General features: G+C 36.8%; 1 protein-coding gene across 7 annotated transcripts; it reads left to right on the top strand.

The window, feature by feature from the left end:
• Positions 1-52: 52 nt before the first annotated feature.
• LOC103702671 (DNA repair protein XRCC2 homolog) lies at positions 53-15022 on the top strand. Of its 7 annotated transcripts, XM_017841692.2 has the most exons (12): positions 53-257; positions 351-498; positions 1421-1587; positions 2048-2118; positions 4635-4697; positions 5798-5935; positions 7953-8055; positions 8401-8437; positions 8550-8650; positions 8780-8867; positions 12696-12783; positions 14706-15022. In XM_017841692.2, the coding sequence occupies exons 1-10, from the start codon at positions 75-77 to the stop codon at positions 8801-8803; spliced, it is 1035 nt and encodes a 344-aa protein (XP_017697181.1). In that variant the 5' UTR covers positions 53-74; the 3' UTR covers positions 8804-8867; positions 12696-12783; positions 14706-15022. The 7 variants fall into 7 exon arrangements, with proteins under 7 accessions (XP_017697181.1, XP_008783417.1, XP_038988738.1 ...); XM_008785195.3 differs by lacking the exon at positions 12696-12783; XM_039132810.1 differs by lacking the exons at positions 12696-12783; positions 14706-15022 and adding an exon at positions 10104-10470 and having other exon boundaries at positions 8401-8418.
• The last annotated feature ends 1005 nt before the right edge of the window (positions 15023-16027 follow it).

Genomic DNA, 16027 nt, shown 5'->3' with positions numbered 1-16027 from the left:
TTAGTTCAAAGTAAATGTAATACCTCAACTCCTGTGAAAGCATGATGCCAAAACTAGCAGAATAATACAATAGAATGGAGGAAAACCCCCGAGGGTGGATCCATGGCGACGAGACCGCCAAGGCGATGCTCGCTAGGGTTCTCACGGAGCGCCCCTTCCTCTTCCTCCCTCCCCTCCACCGCGTCCCCCTCCGCGTCGGCAACGTCGTCGAGATCGCAGGCCCTTCTCCCTCCGCCAAATCCCAAATTCTATTGCACGTAAATCCCCTTCCCTCGTTCCCCTTCTTTTGATTTCCTTGTTTTTAATTATTCCTATTTGACACTGAGATCCGTTCTCATGGCTTCTCCCAGGCCGCTGTCCACTGCATCCTTCCCGAGGAGTGGAAGGGGATACGTTTTGGAGGGTTGGAGCGGATGGTGATGTACTTCGATCTGGATTGCCGCTTCGATGTGCTTCGGCTCTCCCAGATCTTGAAGCATCGTATAATGGAAGCTTACAGTAAGAAATTTCGCTTTTCTATGCTTCTTTTAGTTAGTCGGGTAGCGGAGAATGTTCATGTTATGGAATCCTAGGAAATATGACGTCGAATTGTTCCAATTATGCAGCATCTATGATGGACTGAGAGATAGGAAGATAGAAGTATCGGTTTGTGCTTAAAGTAGTGACTTTGTTACTTACGAATTAGAAACTGCAATGTCTATTTTAATGACAGTAGGAATGAAGAAGGATTTGTATTGCATTCACTTCTTCTGATAGATTTTTGGGGAACTCAGCTGTTGGTTGTTTTGATGAGTGCAATGCAATGGAGGTTTGCTTTGGGGAGCTATTAAAAAGCATGGGAAGTGCTTCGGATATTAAATCTTAGATAGAAAGGTGAATCTAGCTCTGAAATGGAGGTTAATATGTCAATAATTGGAGTAAAAAGTCAAAGTCATCGTTTGGTAAATCCAAGTTGTAAGTCACAAATGATAGTTGTCTTTGGTGTTGATAGCTAAATGATTAGTAGTTATTTGTTACTCACTTGAGGACCATGCTCTTATGGGGCTCAGGAAAGGTCCAAACATTGAATTAGATAACTCTTTTTCCGTTATACGAGTAACTGCAAGTCTGCAAAAGCAGCTATGGTTCTTGAAAGTGGTTACATATCAGAAAGAGATATACCTTAATCAAACCTTATATCCTGTCAGTCAGATGACTTTTCTTGCTTCTGATGAAGTCTCAAGCCTTAGATTTATAAGTTTGAATGAATCCTTTAGCCACACATTGCTCCTTAAAGTGGTCCCTGCCTATATCATCATGCCCCAAACGAAACAAATGATCTTTTCATTTTGGAAGTTAGCTGTGCGAAGTACTTTTAAGTTAATTAGGATTGAGTTGTAGCATACCTAGCACACTGAAATTTCAGCTTAATATTTCACAGAATCAGCCAACAGTACCTATTGGGAAGACAATGGAGAATATCAGAAGTATGATGCCACTGAAATTACACAGATGTGCTTTTGTGATGATGAATTATTCTTAGCTTGCATGAGACGCTTCCTGTATATCCGTTGTTACAGCAGCTTTGAATTTTTGGCCGCTCTCAAGGTAAGTGTGTTCCTTACTCATTAGAATACTAGCCGTATTGACATATATTAGACAATTATGATTACAACATGCATCTCTAGAAAATATAGTTCTTGAAATAGAAGTTTTGATGGTTATGGTATGTATTAGACTGGTTTCTTCACGGTTGATTTCCAGTTGAATGAGATTGAATTTTGATGGTCCCCCTGGCTTGTGCATGCTAGTTGGTCTATTTGACTCTGATGCTCCTTAGAGTAATGGATGCAACCCATTTCATTCCTTTACATCTAGAGCATTTTTCTATGGTTTCACTGGAAAAAATGATGAATTAGGACAGATGGATGGGAAAGTAGGATAGATAGACCAAACCCAAGTAAATAGTTGGAGCATTGCCATTTATGTACATGAGAGATGGCTGAATTGATTTCCCAAAACATTGTTTAATTTTACTAATTTCCAAAAACATTGTTTAATTTTACAGGCAATGCATTTTCACTTGCAAAGGGAAAGTGAAGCTCTTGGTGTCGGTCTCCATTTTCTTATGATAGACAGGTCTTCCTTCATTGCCAAGAACTTTTGATTTCTGCTTGCAAGATGACTAGGTAACAGTATTCATGTTCAGTTACCCTCATGACCTTACCTTAGCATGTGCATTCCTCTCGCATAAAAAATCCTTTTCATTTTCGAGTTATGTATTACTATTATGTTGCTGCTTACCAAAAACTATAACTATGATAGCAATATTCATTGTAGATGTTTGTGTTTATAGTAATTAACTGCTGCTTACTAAGTGTGAGTATTGAAAGTTTGGAACTACAAAAGTAACCAAATGAAGAAGGTTTCTTCAATCTCTAAGGGCCGTCTATGTGAATCATTTCAGAATTCTCCTTAACTATGATCAGTCAGCTACCTTTTTTTCTTTTAAACAATCCTCTAATTTATTCTAGATTTTCATTCATGAGCAATGTTTGCTGGCATAGGACTCATAGTTGAATTCACAATTAGATATAAAAATATGTTTGAGATGGGGACACCATATAGCTATACTACATAGACTATATGTAGTTATGCAATGTGAATAAATCATGATTTCTTCTATCATATGGGAGAACAATATGTGAAGGGTAGATACTGAGCATTTTCCTCAATTTCAACAATTAACATTGGTTTACATTATATTAAAGTTAAATATTGTACTCCTATGCTTGTCTTGATATCGGTAGGACCTCAGATAATGCTTAATGAATTACTTTTGTTCAGCAGTCTCCATATTTTGATTTTTGATGTGACCCCCCCATCAAATTATATATAATGGTTTAGTTAATGTGGAGCTCAGTCAGAATTGGTTTGAGGTTTCAACCCTTGTAGTGTCATGCCTCCTCGCATGTCACTTTATCCCTTCTCTTCTTTCTAGGGGTGTAAACAAGCCGAACACAAGCAAGCTAGGTTTTGCTCGAGCTTGGCTTGAATTAAAAAGAGTCATCTTGAGCTGGCGGCAAGTTGAGAAAGCGTAGCTCAAGCTTGGCTCTTACATTGTCGAGCTAGCTTGAACTTGGCTCCTTCAAGCTTGAAAAGTTAATCGAGCTGAGATTAAGCTCACTTAACTTGTTTAAGTTTAATAATGTTGGTGGGATGGGGTAGGGGAGGAAGGAAGAGAGGAAGGGAGAACTACCTAACTACCCTTGTTGGAGGTGAATCAAGTTCGACATTTTGGCTATAGTGCTAACTCTTGGTCTTGATGATGCAATGGCTATCCAAGTCGAAGGCAACAAATCTAAAATGATGGCAATGGGTAAGGTTGGGTCAAGATTCTATAGCAAGTCCAAATGGTCATGGTCAATACTTAACTAATTTGCCAATGGGTCAACTATGGTTGATTCAACCTGATTTGGGTATTGTTGATTGTCTCGGATCATTAGTTGTTAGAATTCGGGAGCAGGTGCGGGTGCAAGGAAGTAGATATTTTAGGAGCAATTTTAATAAGGAAGCACCTAGGAAACATGTATAGATTCAAGATTCTTAGGAAGATTTTGTAGTGGGTGCATTATCGTAGGTAGAAAAGTCAGCTACTAAGCTTGGATTTGACCCATTTACTTGTCCAATGTAAACTAGGGAGGAAGACAACACAATTTAATCGCTAGATCAAGGGGTTATTGGAAACTAGCAAAAGTATGCTACTCAGATTTATGGTGGTAGGATTATTGGATTATGCATGGACAACGTTAAGGTAGCTGGATTTGGTGATGGGTCGATAAAATTTGCATCTAAGAGTTGGATCCAATGATGGAGTATCCTTATTTGGTTGTGTATTAACATGGCTTGATTTGGCGGAGGGCGGATTAAAAGGATGAGGAGGGAGAGGAAGAGAGAAGGGGAGAGAGTAGAGGAGAGGGGAGGATGTAGGAGAGAGATTTGAGGAACAGAGAGAGTCTAGTGGAGGAGAGGAGAGGTATAGGAAAGAGACATGGAAGTGAGGTGGAGGAAAAATTGGGACAAGCTTAGGGAACTGAATGGGGATTAGAGTATAAGAATTTCGATAAAAACTTGTGCTATATAATATAAATATATAATACTTATAATATATAAGATATATTATCGTAAGTCGATGAGTTGGAATCTTCAACTTGAACTTGATTCTCTAGTGGTCAAGTTTGCTGGACCTGTAGATGTCCTGTAAACCAAATGGGTTGGGTTAAACAGGTCAGTTAGGGGTGTGTAATAGGGATCAGTTATAATTGCTTCCATAACAGAGTCTAGGACTATTGAGGGGGAGATGGAGGAGGTGAAGGGAAGGCAGATCAGAGCTAAAGGGCAGCAAAGGAGGGGGAATCTAGGCTAAGGGCCTATGAAGGAGGAGAAGTGGATGGAAATCTAGGTGGATTTTTGGTCAAGTATGATGGAGTTGATGGATTTTTCAGTTCTCCAGGATTCTGTTTTCTTCCCTGTTTGTACATTATCCTCTTTTCATTTGTCCCTGGTTGTACCGTATTCTCTTTTCATTTGAAAATACTTTTATTTGCTCATAACAGAAGTTGACTTGAATCTGATGCCTTTTTATGGGTTTTCAGCATTGGTGCCTTTTATTGGATAGATCGAGCTTGTCAACCCATGCCTATAGGTGGTAGTAAAAGGTAAATATGCTTAAAGCTGTATTTGTATGAACTCGTAATATTCATGCCATCCTTTGCAAAATTCTCTTGTGAAAAATTCCATGCCAGTTTAAGGTTGTAGGGAAAGTGTACAAAAGTAGTCATCTCTCAGATCATTGCACCAAAATGTCTATGCATGCCTGAGATTCAAAAATATGTTTACCAATATAAATAACACAATGGTTGTGGTTGGACTTGCCTGCGAGCTGTGAAACCTGATTGTCTAAAGAAAATACCCTGTTCCTTTCCCCCTAAATGTTTTATAATTACACCGTCCAGTTTATTTTTGAGTAGAGTGTTGCATGTCTCTGCGACACTTTGCAATTATACATAAACTTCACATTTATTTATTCATTAACCTTGTCAGATAATATTTTCCTTATAGCCTGCTTACAGACTTATGATTTTGTGGAAGTATCCTTTTTATTAAGTTATATAGATATAACCCTTGATATAGAAACTAGTGATCTTAGCATTGAACTTTTAATTGGTAAAATAGTATTGCATGAAACCTCCTAAGTCATAACGAACTCGTATAAAAAGAAAACCCTCACATTTTGTGATCTATAAATAAATTATGGGCGGAAGTGGGGTTAGGATGCCTAGTTCAAGATTGAGGTAATATAACTTGATTTATTTATTATTTTTTTGGCTCTAGGGTGTGCATTCAACCTGGGTAAAATTTGTGTGATGTTTTCATATTTTGGTTATTAGGTCTAAGGATTTATGCCTGGCAGATTGTTAATTCTGTATGCACTAGTTTGTTATCACATGATTTCACACAAATTATGAAATGTTTTAATATAAAATGTGAGGTTAATGCACACCCTTCTCAGCTCAAGTGATAAGTTTACGAGTTATGCAAGCACCTGACTTTTCTTTTTTCGTGAACTCAGTTATCCTCACACTTTATCAGATATCACATAGAAGTTTGCTGGCATCCTTCCCAAACTAAATTTCTTTCTCTTTCCAGCACCTCTGCATCTCTTGCATATGCATAATATGAGACTCTTATTCTCTCATTTGAATCCCTAGCAACTTTACTTTTTGCTGTTGGTCTTCCAATATCGATTGTTATGCAGGAAGAACCTATCCCTTCAAAATGTGGCAGAAGCTGTTGTTCAAGAGATCTGCAAGCTCTTACAAACGCAACCTGTGTTGGTTTTAGCTACAAAAGCAACCATTTTTGGAGCTGGAACCTCAGGAAATGATGCACAGAGGTTAGCTCATGATGTAAATTTGCTCATATTGAGGTCCACTTCTCTTACGTTGTAAAAACAGTACAACTTACTGAGCATATTCCTGTAACACATACTGATCCAAGATTTAGAAACAACACTTAATAGCTTTTTTAGTTAAATATAACTTTTTTTGGAAAAAGATTAAGTAGGTGCCCTTCTGACATGGGCAAGGTGCGGGCACTGGCATAGCGTAAGCTGGCACTTGGAAGTGTTGATAATGATTATTTTTTCCCTTATTACTTTAACCAATATATTCCAATCTGCTCCTATGGCCTTGGGTATATGCTCTATTTGTACAACAGGCTGAACAAGAAGTTGGGATACAAGTTCAAAATTAAAAGACAAAAAGTATTGGAACCAAGATACACCATCTTAGAACTGGGCCCTGTACCGGTGCCACACTATCACTGTGTCAGTATGGTACTACTGTATGGGGCCCGTTCATTGTATGGAGTGTCGGTACGCTCTCTGTACCGGTATTGAACTGGTACGGTACGATGAACCTTATTTTGGTCACAAGCTAAATATGTTTAATTTTTGTCCTTCGTGGTTATGTATTGTGGAAGAACTTTACCCTTCAAGGATTTAGTGTTAACTAGTTTTTGATCTGCATGATATGTTTCAGTTGAGATGTGTTCCAACCTGGTCATTTTTATGTCCTAGTGTTTAAAAGTGGTGCCATAAGGGGATTTGACTTATTTACATGCTACTTGTTTTTGAACTGGTTAATTTGACTGCCAAAACACATAAATAGGCCTATTAACATACCATATACCATTCTATTTCCAATTTTAACATTTGAAAATACCAATTCAGCGAGCAAAAGTTCATAAGGTAAGATTCAAATTTTTAAACTAAATCTTGCTTAATATAATTTTAAAGTCCATATGTGTTATATCTTTACACTAGTTTCTAATTAAGAAAATAATTTATTTTTGTTTTTGAAAAATCTAGCAGAGTAGTTTTTATTACCTGACAAATTTAATGCAATCTATTAGAAATCAGTTGCTGATATTAAACATATCATGAATATCAGATTAGCTTACTAATAGCAAAGGTTTCATGAGAATTGGTTCCTTTTCTTTTCCATTGATAATATGATGTCTTTTGTCAATTCATGTACCATTTTTTCATTCGTTCCCCTTTGTGTATTATCAAATCGTTTAGTTTTGGCATCACTCAGCCTCATTATAATGTGAAGCATCTACATTTTCTTCCTTCTTGCAAGTCAATTGTGTTGCAAGAGTTTGCATCTTTGTCTGAATTATTTGGAAAAGTTTCAGAACAAGCAAAAGAAATCGTTTCAGAATGGAACTGGAGTATTGGCTTACTCCTGAATTTATGTTTTATGTATTGTATGAAGACAAAAACACATCTTTGTCATGCTTTATGAATTCTAGCTATTAACAGATATATGATAGAGAAATCTTTATGTAAGCATCTCTATAATTATTAACATGCTCTATTTTAGTGGCCCTTATTCATCATTATTGAAAGGATTTCCCATTTATATCATCTCTTATTATTGTGTAAAATGGTTATACCTCAGTTTCTTGCTCTCAAAAGCATACTTGCTTTTTTTTTTCTTTGTTCAAGTTGAAGTCTTGTATGCCACTTCAGTTATGTTCGGATATATCTTGTTGATTCTTATCAACATTATGAATTGTTAAAGTAAATTCCAGATCAACATATCTACGTATTCACCTGTTAGCACGATGCTATTAAAGCACTATGCTGTTGCATTGGCTGCCAAGTTCTATGATATATCAAGTGAAGTTAAAATAACAAGTTATTGAAAAACTAGTGTTGTGCATGTGATCTTGGAGTAGCTCATGCTAATATTATCACTGCTGGAAACCAATACATTACTGCATTGAAATTCCAGAAAGAGAGATTCGCTGTCACTTAATTTTATGAGTGGGACATATTCCATATTTCTTAGTAAGCTTTGATGTATCAGGTCTCTAATATGATATTCCTAATTTACGTGCAATAGGGCATTTGGAAAATGGTGTTCAGAGAGGAAAATGGACTCGAGAACTTTAAGTAAGGAAGGGGAAAAGCTCTTGTACCGTGAATACATGCCTTCAGCATGGCAGGTTCACAGTTTACTATGCTCATTTATTCTATGTGTTTATACAAGTCACTTTTTGTTTATAAAAAGCACATACTTAAGAGGAATCCTGAACGTTGCTTATAATCTTTTACATTTAGAAATAATTTAGAGGGACCAGGAAAATTTTTAATCATTGGCAAAACGTCTATCAACATAATTTAAGGTTTGTAATATAGATCAATGTAAGAGATCAGATGAATGATAATAACTTTTCTGGATGAATTCAAATATGCTCATTCTAGTATCTTGCTGTCTTGAGTCGTGAACATCTAATAAGTGGTTATGCATGCATGAATGAGATAGTAAACTTTGTTTTCTTTTCTTGCAGTCATTTGTTACGCACAGGGTACGTTTGCAAGCTTTAGGTTTGTAAGCACTCTTTCCGAAGCAGATAAAGTGTTTCTTGATGGCAAATGTCTGATTAAGGTATTGTTACATTTCTTTGTATATGACTTGATCTGGTAACTGTCCGTGCAGATGAAATTATATCTGATGGGCAATATGGAACACTTCCTACGTATACATCTCAATGGGTGCAGCCTCCATTGAATATAAAGGACAAATTTGCAGTTAGAGATGTGAGGATTCCTTTAATTGTTCGCCACAGATGAAAATAATGCATTCGTCTTTTCTGAGTTAATCTGCATGGTCAGATATGTAACTTAGATTTTTTCTTTCTTTCTTTATTTACCTTTTCCCCATTTCAGGATGGTATCTTCTTGATAACATGAAGCTATTTTGTGAGAAAGTGCTAGGATGTTCTGTTGTTTGCTGCTTGACCTTGGATTCGTACAGGTTAGTATATAATATTAAATAAATAATTGTTTAGATGCATGATCAGGTTACATCAAGTGCTTACACTTTCATTTAGTTTCGTATCTCTTCAAATTATAAATGCATATACAGCAACCCAAATTTTAATCAAACAATATATTATGCAAATATGAATTACGTAATTGTTGGTTTTAAGGGCATTTTGGTCAAAATAATTTTATAAATTGAATTGTCTTTAGCATTCATTCTTTCATGGTCTTCACAAGGATCCACATAGTTCACTGACTGAATAATTTTCTAAACATGATGTTGGATTTGAACCCCAACGTGGGGAATTTTGCCAAAAACCACTCATGTCAGCAGCATGCATCTCATGCGAGTGGCAGAACAAAGGGCGCTATGTGCATCTCAAGGCACACTGTGGCTATGTGGTTGCTGAAAGGACCTTTTGAGTCGTACAACAGGCGCACTGCTGTTGTGCGCCTGGGCACTTGTGTGCTAACATGGTATGTAGTTTGGGTCTGACAAGGGAGCAAGTAGGTTATGGCTGGTTTCCTGACTGTCTGGACCCGATTCGGATCAAGTTTGTTGTTAGTTGACTGGGTCAAGTGAGTTTGCCATGTTCTAGGCACATATTGGGCCCAGCCCTTTATTAGTGGGCATGAAACCTACCAAGCTGACAGGTGTCTTGGACACTTTTCTAGACTGTAGATCCATCGAACTGGGCCATGTATCCTGCTGTCTCAATAGAAGTCCAGGAACTGTACTATAGCTTAGCTCAATTTGAGAGAGACGTTGGCTTGAGGTCTGAGCCCATAATTGAGCAACAACACTCTTGTCCATTTTATTCTCTTTCTTCATGATTATTGGTATGTAGCATGCACATGAAAGGAACTATAGAACTGGGAGTTCCTGCAGCAGTCACGCTCCTCTTGGGAAGAGGAGATTCTGAGTTTGTCTAGGGTTCCACAAATATTTGAATATAGGTAATTTATTCCAGGGAACTTGATAAATATATTCCTGCTTTTATTTAATACAGTACTCCTGCTTCCTCCTTAAACAAGGAGAGAAGAAAAAGAACTTAACTAAGGTGGGTGCATGCATCAAAGAAGTAGATATATTTACAAAAGTGCCCGAACACTTGTCAAAGGAAGAAATTCACTTCTCCAGACCCTTGAACATCACAGTGGTTGAATGTCAGATTGGGGAGTTTGCTTTATGATGTAGTAAGAGACTAATTCTCAGTCATTTTGGCAGGTCTTATTGTGCATCTCATTTTGGGCCTCGCATCCATGTGCTCAAGAGGTAAGGGTATAGTTTGGGGGGCATTTCATTGAAGAAGCTTGATAGCCTAACAAGCTATGCCTGTTCGATTCCTTAAGACTACTGGCTGCACAATTGATAGCTTTATTCTTTTACGCTCGGTCTTCCCTAAGGGGTATTCTTGTTTAAATTTTAGCTGGGGTGAGTACAAAATTTCTGAGACCTAGAAATTGGACTCAGATTTTGAAGAAAACCACTGCTTAGTCTTACAAGGCTTAAACTTGTTAAACATGATATAAAGGAAAGAAGAGGAAGTTGGATCTTATTAAATTATTACCACAATCAAATTATGTTTCATCTAGTAACCTGTGCTGATCAAGTTACTTGAGTTGAGCCAAAATTTAAAAAGAGGAGACAACTTGATATAAACTATAAGTGGTTCTCATTTCCCATAATGATTTGGGTACATTATATTGTAGAGTTGATGAAGATTAATGAAGATTAATTTCATAAAATGCTCTAACTTATATTGCAATGATTGTTTGTAGTTAGGTCATATTCTCTAGCATGCTTTTCACCCATGAGATCTGAGTGACTGCACGGCAAGCCCTGAGGAATTTGGGTATATCGCCAGGAATTGATGCTGGGTCACACTGAACTTTGCTGATGCAGAGGTGGCCTTAGCATTAATGATGAGGGTTTTAAATTTTGTCTCAGGCCCGATTGTGAACTACGCAGGTTGAAATTTGCTACGATGTTCAAGGAATAGGTATAGGCTTGTCCATTCATCTGATCATCATCCGTAAGCTTGTTGATAACAGATTGTTGGTTTTGGGCATTATTTCATAAATAACAAAATCAATTGTCTATTACTTTTCTTGGCGCTTAACCAATCATTCTTGATGCCCAACAAAAAATGAGCTTCAGAAGATATGATCATCTTAAGAAAATCATAGGGGATGTTGGTAATTCCAGTCTTACTGCATACTGCTATAAACATGATGGAATCAATAAGATGATACCATTGCTTCTGAATGTGAGGATATATTCTTTTACTCTTGTTCTACCCATTTTTGTCTTTGTTAACAGAGTTATTTCATGATGTTCAATAAACTACTGTGGCTGCAACACAAAAAACAGGTCATACAAATGAACATTGAGCCTCGACTGCAAATGTTCAGCCCTGTGTTGGGTTTGAGAGTTTGGAATAGCTGCAGGCTTCGTAATATGATCGAAGGCTAAGCTTATTGATAGTTAGCATCAAGGTCCGTAGTCTTGGTGCCTAACTCATATCAGTGCTATACTAGTACTGTATCGGTATGATATGGTATAAATTTTTTTCGACGTACCAAGTGTTGATATGCCTTTCTATTGGTACCGAGCTGGAACTGTACGACGAACCATGGATAACATTGCAAGTTGACTCTAGCATGACAAAGCTGTACAGGTCCACTTACGACTCACTTCTTATTCCTTTTCATTTTCTCATCCTCCACCTCATTTTAGGAAGTGACAACAGCCAAAGATGCATTAGCTTACTTTAATCTATGATGCCTCCTCCCTTGGTATTTGGGAATCCAATTTCTCCAGCTTTGAAATCCATCACTCCGGACCCTCGTGTTATGTTATTGGATTCCTTATGCCGGATCTCCTCGTTTATTTATTGAAGAAGACAACCTGGGCGATGATGCCTGATCCCAAAATAAAAGCAAATCAATTAGAACTATAGGAGCGAAGGGTCGTGTGAGCTACAAACCCGGTATTCGGTGTGAGCCGAGTGTCACGTTCTGCTGTCTACCCAGTTCTGTCAAGGATCATGTCAAGCTGCTTCCATTTCTGTTCCTTGCAGGATGATATGATTTTGGAGATGATTTTGATGAATTTGAATCCATTGATGTGCTATGTTTTCATTAATCGAACAAATAGCTATTATATGGTTAGATTGTGCTTAACCTAGATGGCAAGACCTGGACTGAATTGGGGTTTTGGCATTTTTGTTAAATTGTTTTTTTAAAATTGTTAAGAGCTTTATGAATTTGTGGTGACATGGTGTCCATATAAATCTTTAATAGCGCCACCTGGTGCATTTGTGGTTAAGTTTGGTCCTCGATGATATTTATGATTTCTTTCATTGATTTATAATTTAGTTATAGATGTAAGATTGGATACTTGTAATAGGAGAGACAAGATGGACATCTACTTGTTTTTGTTGCTCGCATCCCATGCATGAGGCTATATATGCATTCACCTCATTCAGGAGATTTGAATTATTTTCTTGAAGGCAGAACAGTCATTCATCGTTGTAGAAGGATTTGCCAGTCGAACCTCATGCATGAGCAAGCTAGATATCCATTTCATCAACAAGATGCAAGCTACTTCCCTTTAGCAACATGGAAAATTTTAGACGCTAGAAAACCTTGTTTAAAGCTTGATTAGGGTTAGGCTAAACTAAGTTCCTAGAGTAGACCGAACTATGTTACACTCTCGAGAGATGTTTAAAAGATGGTTAGCAGACTCGTTGCCTAATATTTTCTAATTTGCTGCAGAGAGCAAAATATTTTATCCACTATTGTCTTCTGTTTGTAGTTACTCTACAGAGCCTACTTCCAAAAGCTTGATCAAGGTTATTGTGATTGAAGGGTTGAAACAACACATCCTATCAGCTCATTAGATCGTGAGTACTATGCACACCTTTTTTTCCAGTCATTAGAATAGTTCATATGATTACCACATAGCACCTTTCAATCTTGTGTGCATAGTTTTAAGATAAACATCAGATCATTTCATTTTGAATTTTGCAAGAACTTTTGTGTGTGTGTGTGTGTGTGTATACATGTATGTATGTATGTATGTATGGTGATAGAAGATTTAAAGTTGTCCCTCTGGATTTTGGCCACTGAACTTCATAAAATTTCGTTGGCACCCATCTTTTGACATGAGTAACCAAACCACGTCTTACTCATAAAAGTCACATCAAGCTCTAAATATGAAGGTCAACCATAACTGCTCAAAAAGACTAGATGTGAAATGGCGTCACCTGCAAAAAAAAAAAGCGGCTGTGAACTGGTCCAACACTTCATGGAATACGGCAATTTATTCCTATTAACTAGTTTGTAGACTTTGTCCCAAACTTCCATGGAGGCAGATGCTATGAAGCTTCTTCCAGCAATGTCATGATATCATCCAAGTTGGCTCGAATTAAAATATTATTGTTTCCCTCAAATCTTTTATTTGCCGATGCTATCACTTGGTGGAAAAATAATTTTCATGTATCAATGTACTTTGGTTGAGGTTTTCCTTGGGTTGTTGGAAGAAAATAGGCAATAAGACCTCTGCAATACCTCCATTTATTGCATTAAAAACCCGGTTTAGTGCTTAATTCCAAAGATGCACTGGGTCCATGTAGCTACGTTTGCAAGTGGGTTCGATTGGCCAATGATTTGTATATTCCAAATCGAATTGGATCGGAAAACTGAACTCTGATTTTAATTCTAATTTTGGATCAAACAAAGTTCAAATATGGATCATGATAAACATGTATCGGTTGCCCATCTAACTACATCGTAAGCATATTATGTAAATTATCAATAAACAAAGGGTAGATGTTATGGTCAACCTTTAGGATTTGATATAAATAACACAAATTGATGATTTAGATTTTTATATATATTAGTCTCAGGTCAATTTGAGATGATTTAAATAAAGATTAAAAAAACTTTGTGGTTCAAATCCATTGCATATTCAAAACCGGTAAGATTTTTCGATCCAATCTAATTTAAACAACTTCCCTCTAGATTGGACATGATTGTTGAGTTGTTTTCCAACCACTTGTAGCTGGCCAATGCATCCTAATATTCTAGTAGCATTGCTGCAAGCCCTTGGTAGATTTAGATATAAAAATGCTATTATACCTCAATTAGAAGGAGCGGAGTAAATATAGGGATCTTGCGACTGACAAAATTCTAGTCCAAATCATTCTTATGTCATAATGATGTCACAATTTTAAGTGTTTCATATTTCATTCAATTCCTAGTACCGATGATTTCATATAGATTTTTCTTTATGGTATTTTCTTCCTAGAAGCAAAATCTACGATTGAAGAACAATTGGCATAAAACCAGCTCACATAGCATGTTCATGGTTTTCATTATTGAGTATGGGATATATTTATGATTCTCCCAATCATATTAATTTGAAAGCATAGGAGCTAGAGTAAGATTGGTCCATTTTATATAACTTTCTTAGATACCAAAGCTACTCTTCCTTCAAAGATACAAGCACGCACTCTCTTGCAATTGGCCATATTCCCGTATCTTCAGGATCTAAGCTTAGCTACGTGTTCCGTGGGCTGGTGTGGAAGGGATGGTAATGTCTTCAATGGAAGTTTATGGTTCCCATGGGTCAAACTTTTACTAATTGGTGGCCTTGATAAGTACGGGGATTCACCAAAGCTGCACGGATAATTAAACATCGTCATGTTCTTGTCACTTGTCCGCATTAGTTGTTCAAAAATCTTTAAAAACTTAAGAGAATATTCTAATGCAATGCAGTTGATTAGCACTCATTTAACAAAGAAATTTTACATTGTCCTCGCAGCATCACTTTCTTCAAGTCAAATGCTTGGGTCTTGGATCAGCCAAACAAGATAGGATTCTTTACAAGGTTTGCTTCTATAATCTTTTCAATCGTGGGATCATCGTGTTCGAGAGCACGGCCTGTCGACCCACTACATTAAGCAGTGGAGTCCTAACTTTGGTGGCTTTGTATATTAATAAGCATGGCTTATTAATCAAATTCCTTGTCTTACACCAATGCATTTATATTTTTATACTCCATTCTTTAGTATATTATACAGATATATTTTTCTAATGTAGTTTATGTGGTTAGTATATACATGCTTTCGCTTTCTATTGCTCCCTGATGTATCATGGAGGCAACTCAAATTTTTATTAGCCTTAAGGATTACTACAACAATTTTATGTCAACTTACATTCTAATTGATGCTAATAAGATGATGTGTCTATAATATATTTTGTTTTTTTTTAAAGGAAGCTTAACATCTAATAGGAAATTATGCACCAAGTTAACATCTTCAAAGCTAAACCAATTAGCAAATGAGTTCGGCTTTGAATCGGATTGTGCACTTTTTATTGATGAATCGAAGTTTGAATCACAGCTTCATGTTTATTGTACTTGTGACCTAAACATTACATAATATTATAGATGGATTGTTCATACTGTATAGCATCTTTCTTGGGGATTAGTGGAATTACCAATAATACTATTATCGGAGCAAGAGATGATTTTTTTTTTTTTCCTTTTTATTGAGGACGTTTTTCTTAAAAGCTAAAATTACATGTTCTATTAGTAGCCAACTCTTTTCTATTCTTTTTAGTAGTTCCTCTGGACCTTTAAAATCTGAATTTAAAGATAAACCTGGAAGGAGCAAGAGAGCTAGGGTTGAAAGGAACATGTGGTAGTGGAAGAGAGTAAATTTTCTCAAGCACTAATATCTTTATCTTTTGAGGATTTTCTTTTAGAAGCACTTAAATTTTGAGCAATCACATAATATCTCCACTTTTTTTTTTTTTTTACCATGATGAACAGACATCGCCATCGATCATCTCCATCCATTCATAAGATGTTTGTCTCTCAAGCCCAGCCACATGGAAAAACCGAAAAAAGTCAGTAGGTGGACTTGGAAAATATGGAAGGCATGAACGCTTGGACAATTCTCTCTTCCACTCAAAAATATCCGAGCACATGGGCGGATACCAAAGGGTCATGGTGTGAATTCTTCCTTTCTTTCCAAGATACTATAGCGTGGGAAAGAGAGGAAGATTGAGGATGGGCATGAAATGCATCAAAAAGTCAGAAGGGCAAGAGATTGACAAATTGGACTTTATAATATTGGGAGG

This window comes from Phoenix dactylifera, chromosome 1 (genome assembly GCF_009389715.1).
Source record: "Phoenix dactylifera cultivar Barhee BC4 chromosome 1, palm_55x_up_171113_PBpolish2nd_filt_p, whole genome shotgun sequence".
Lineage (NCBI taxonomy): Eukaryota > Viridiplantae > Streptophyta > Magnoliopsida > Arecales > Arecaceae > Phoenix > Phoenix dactylifera.
The sequence above is the reverse complement of the archived record's forward strand: the minus strand, read 5'-3'. Positions and strand labels throughout refer to the sequence as shown.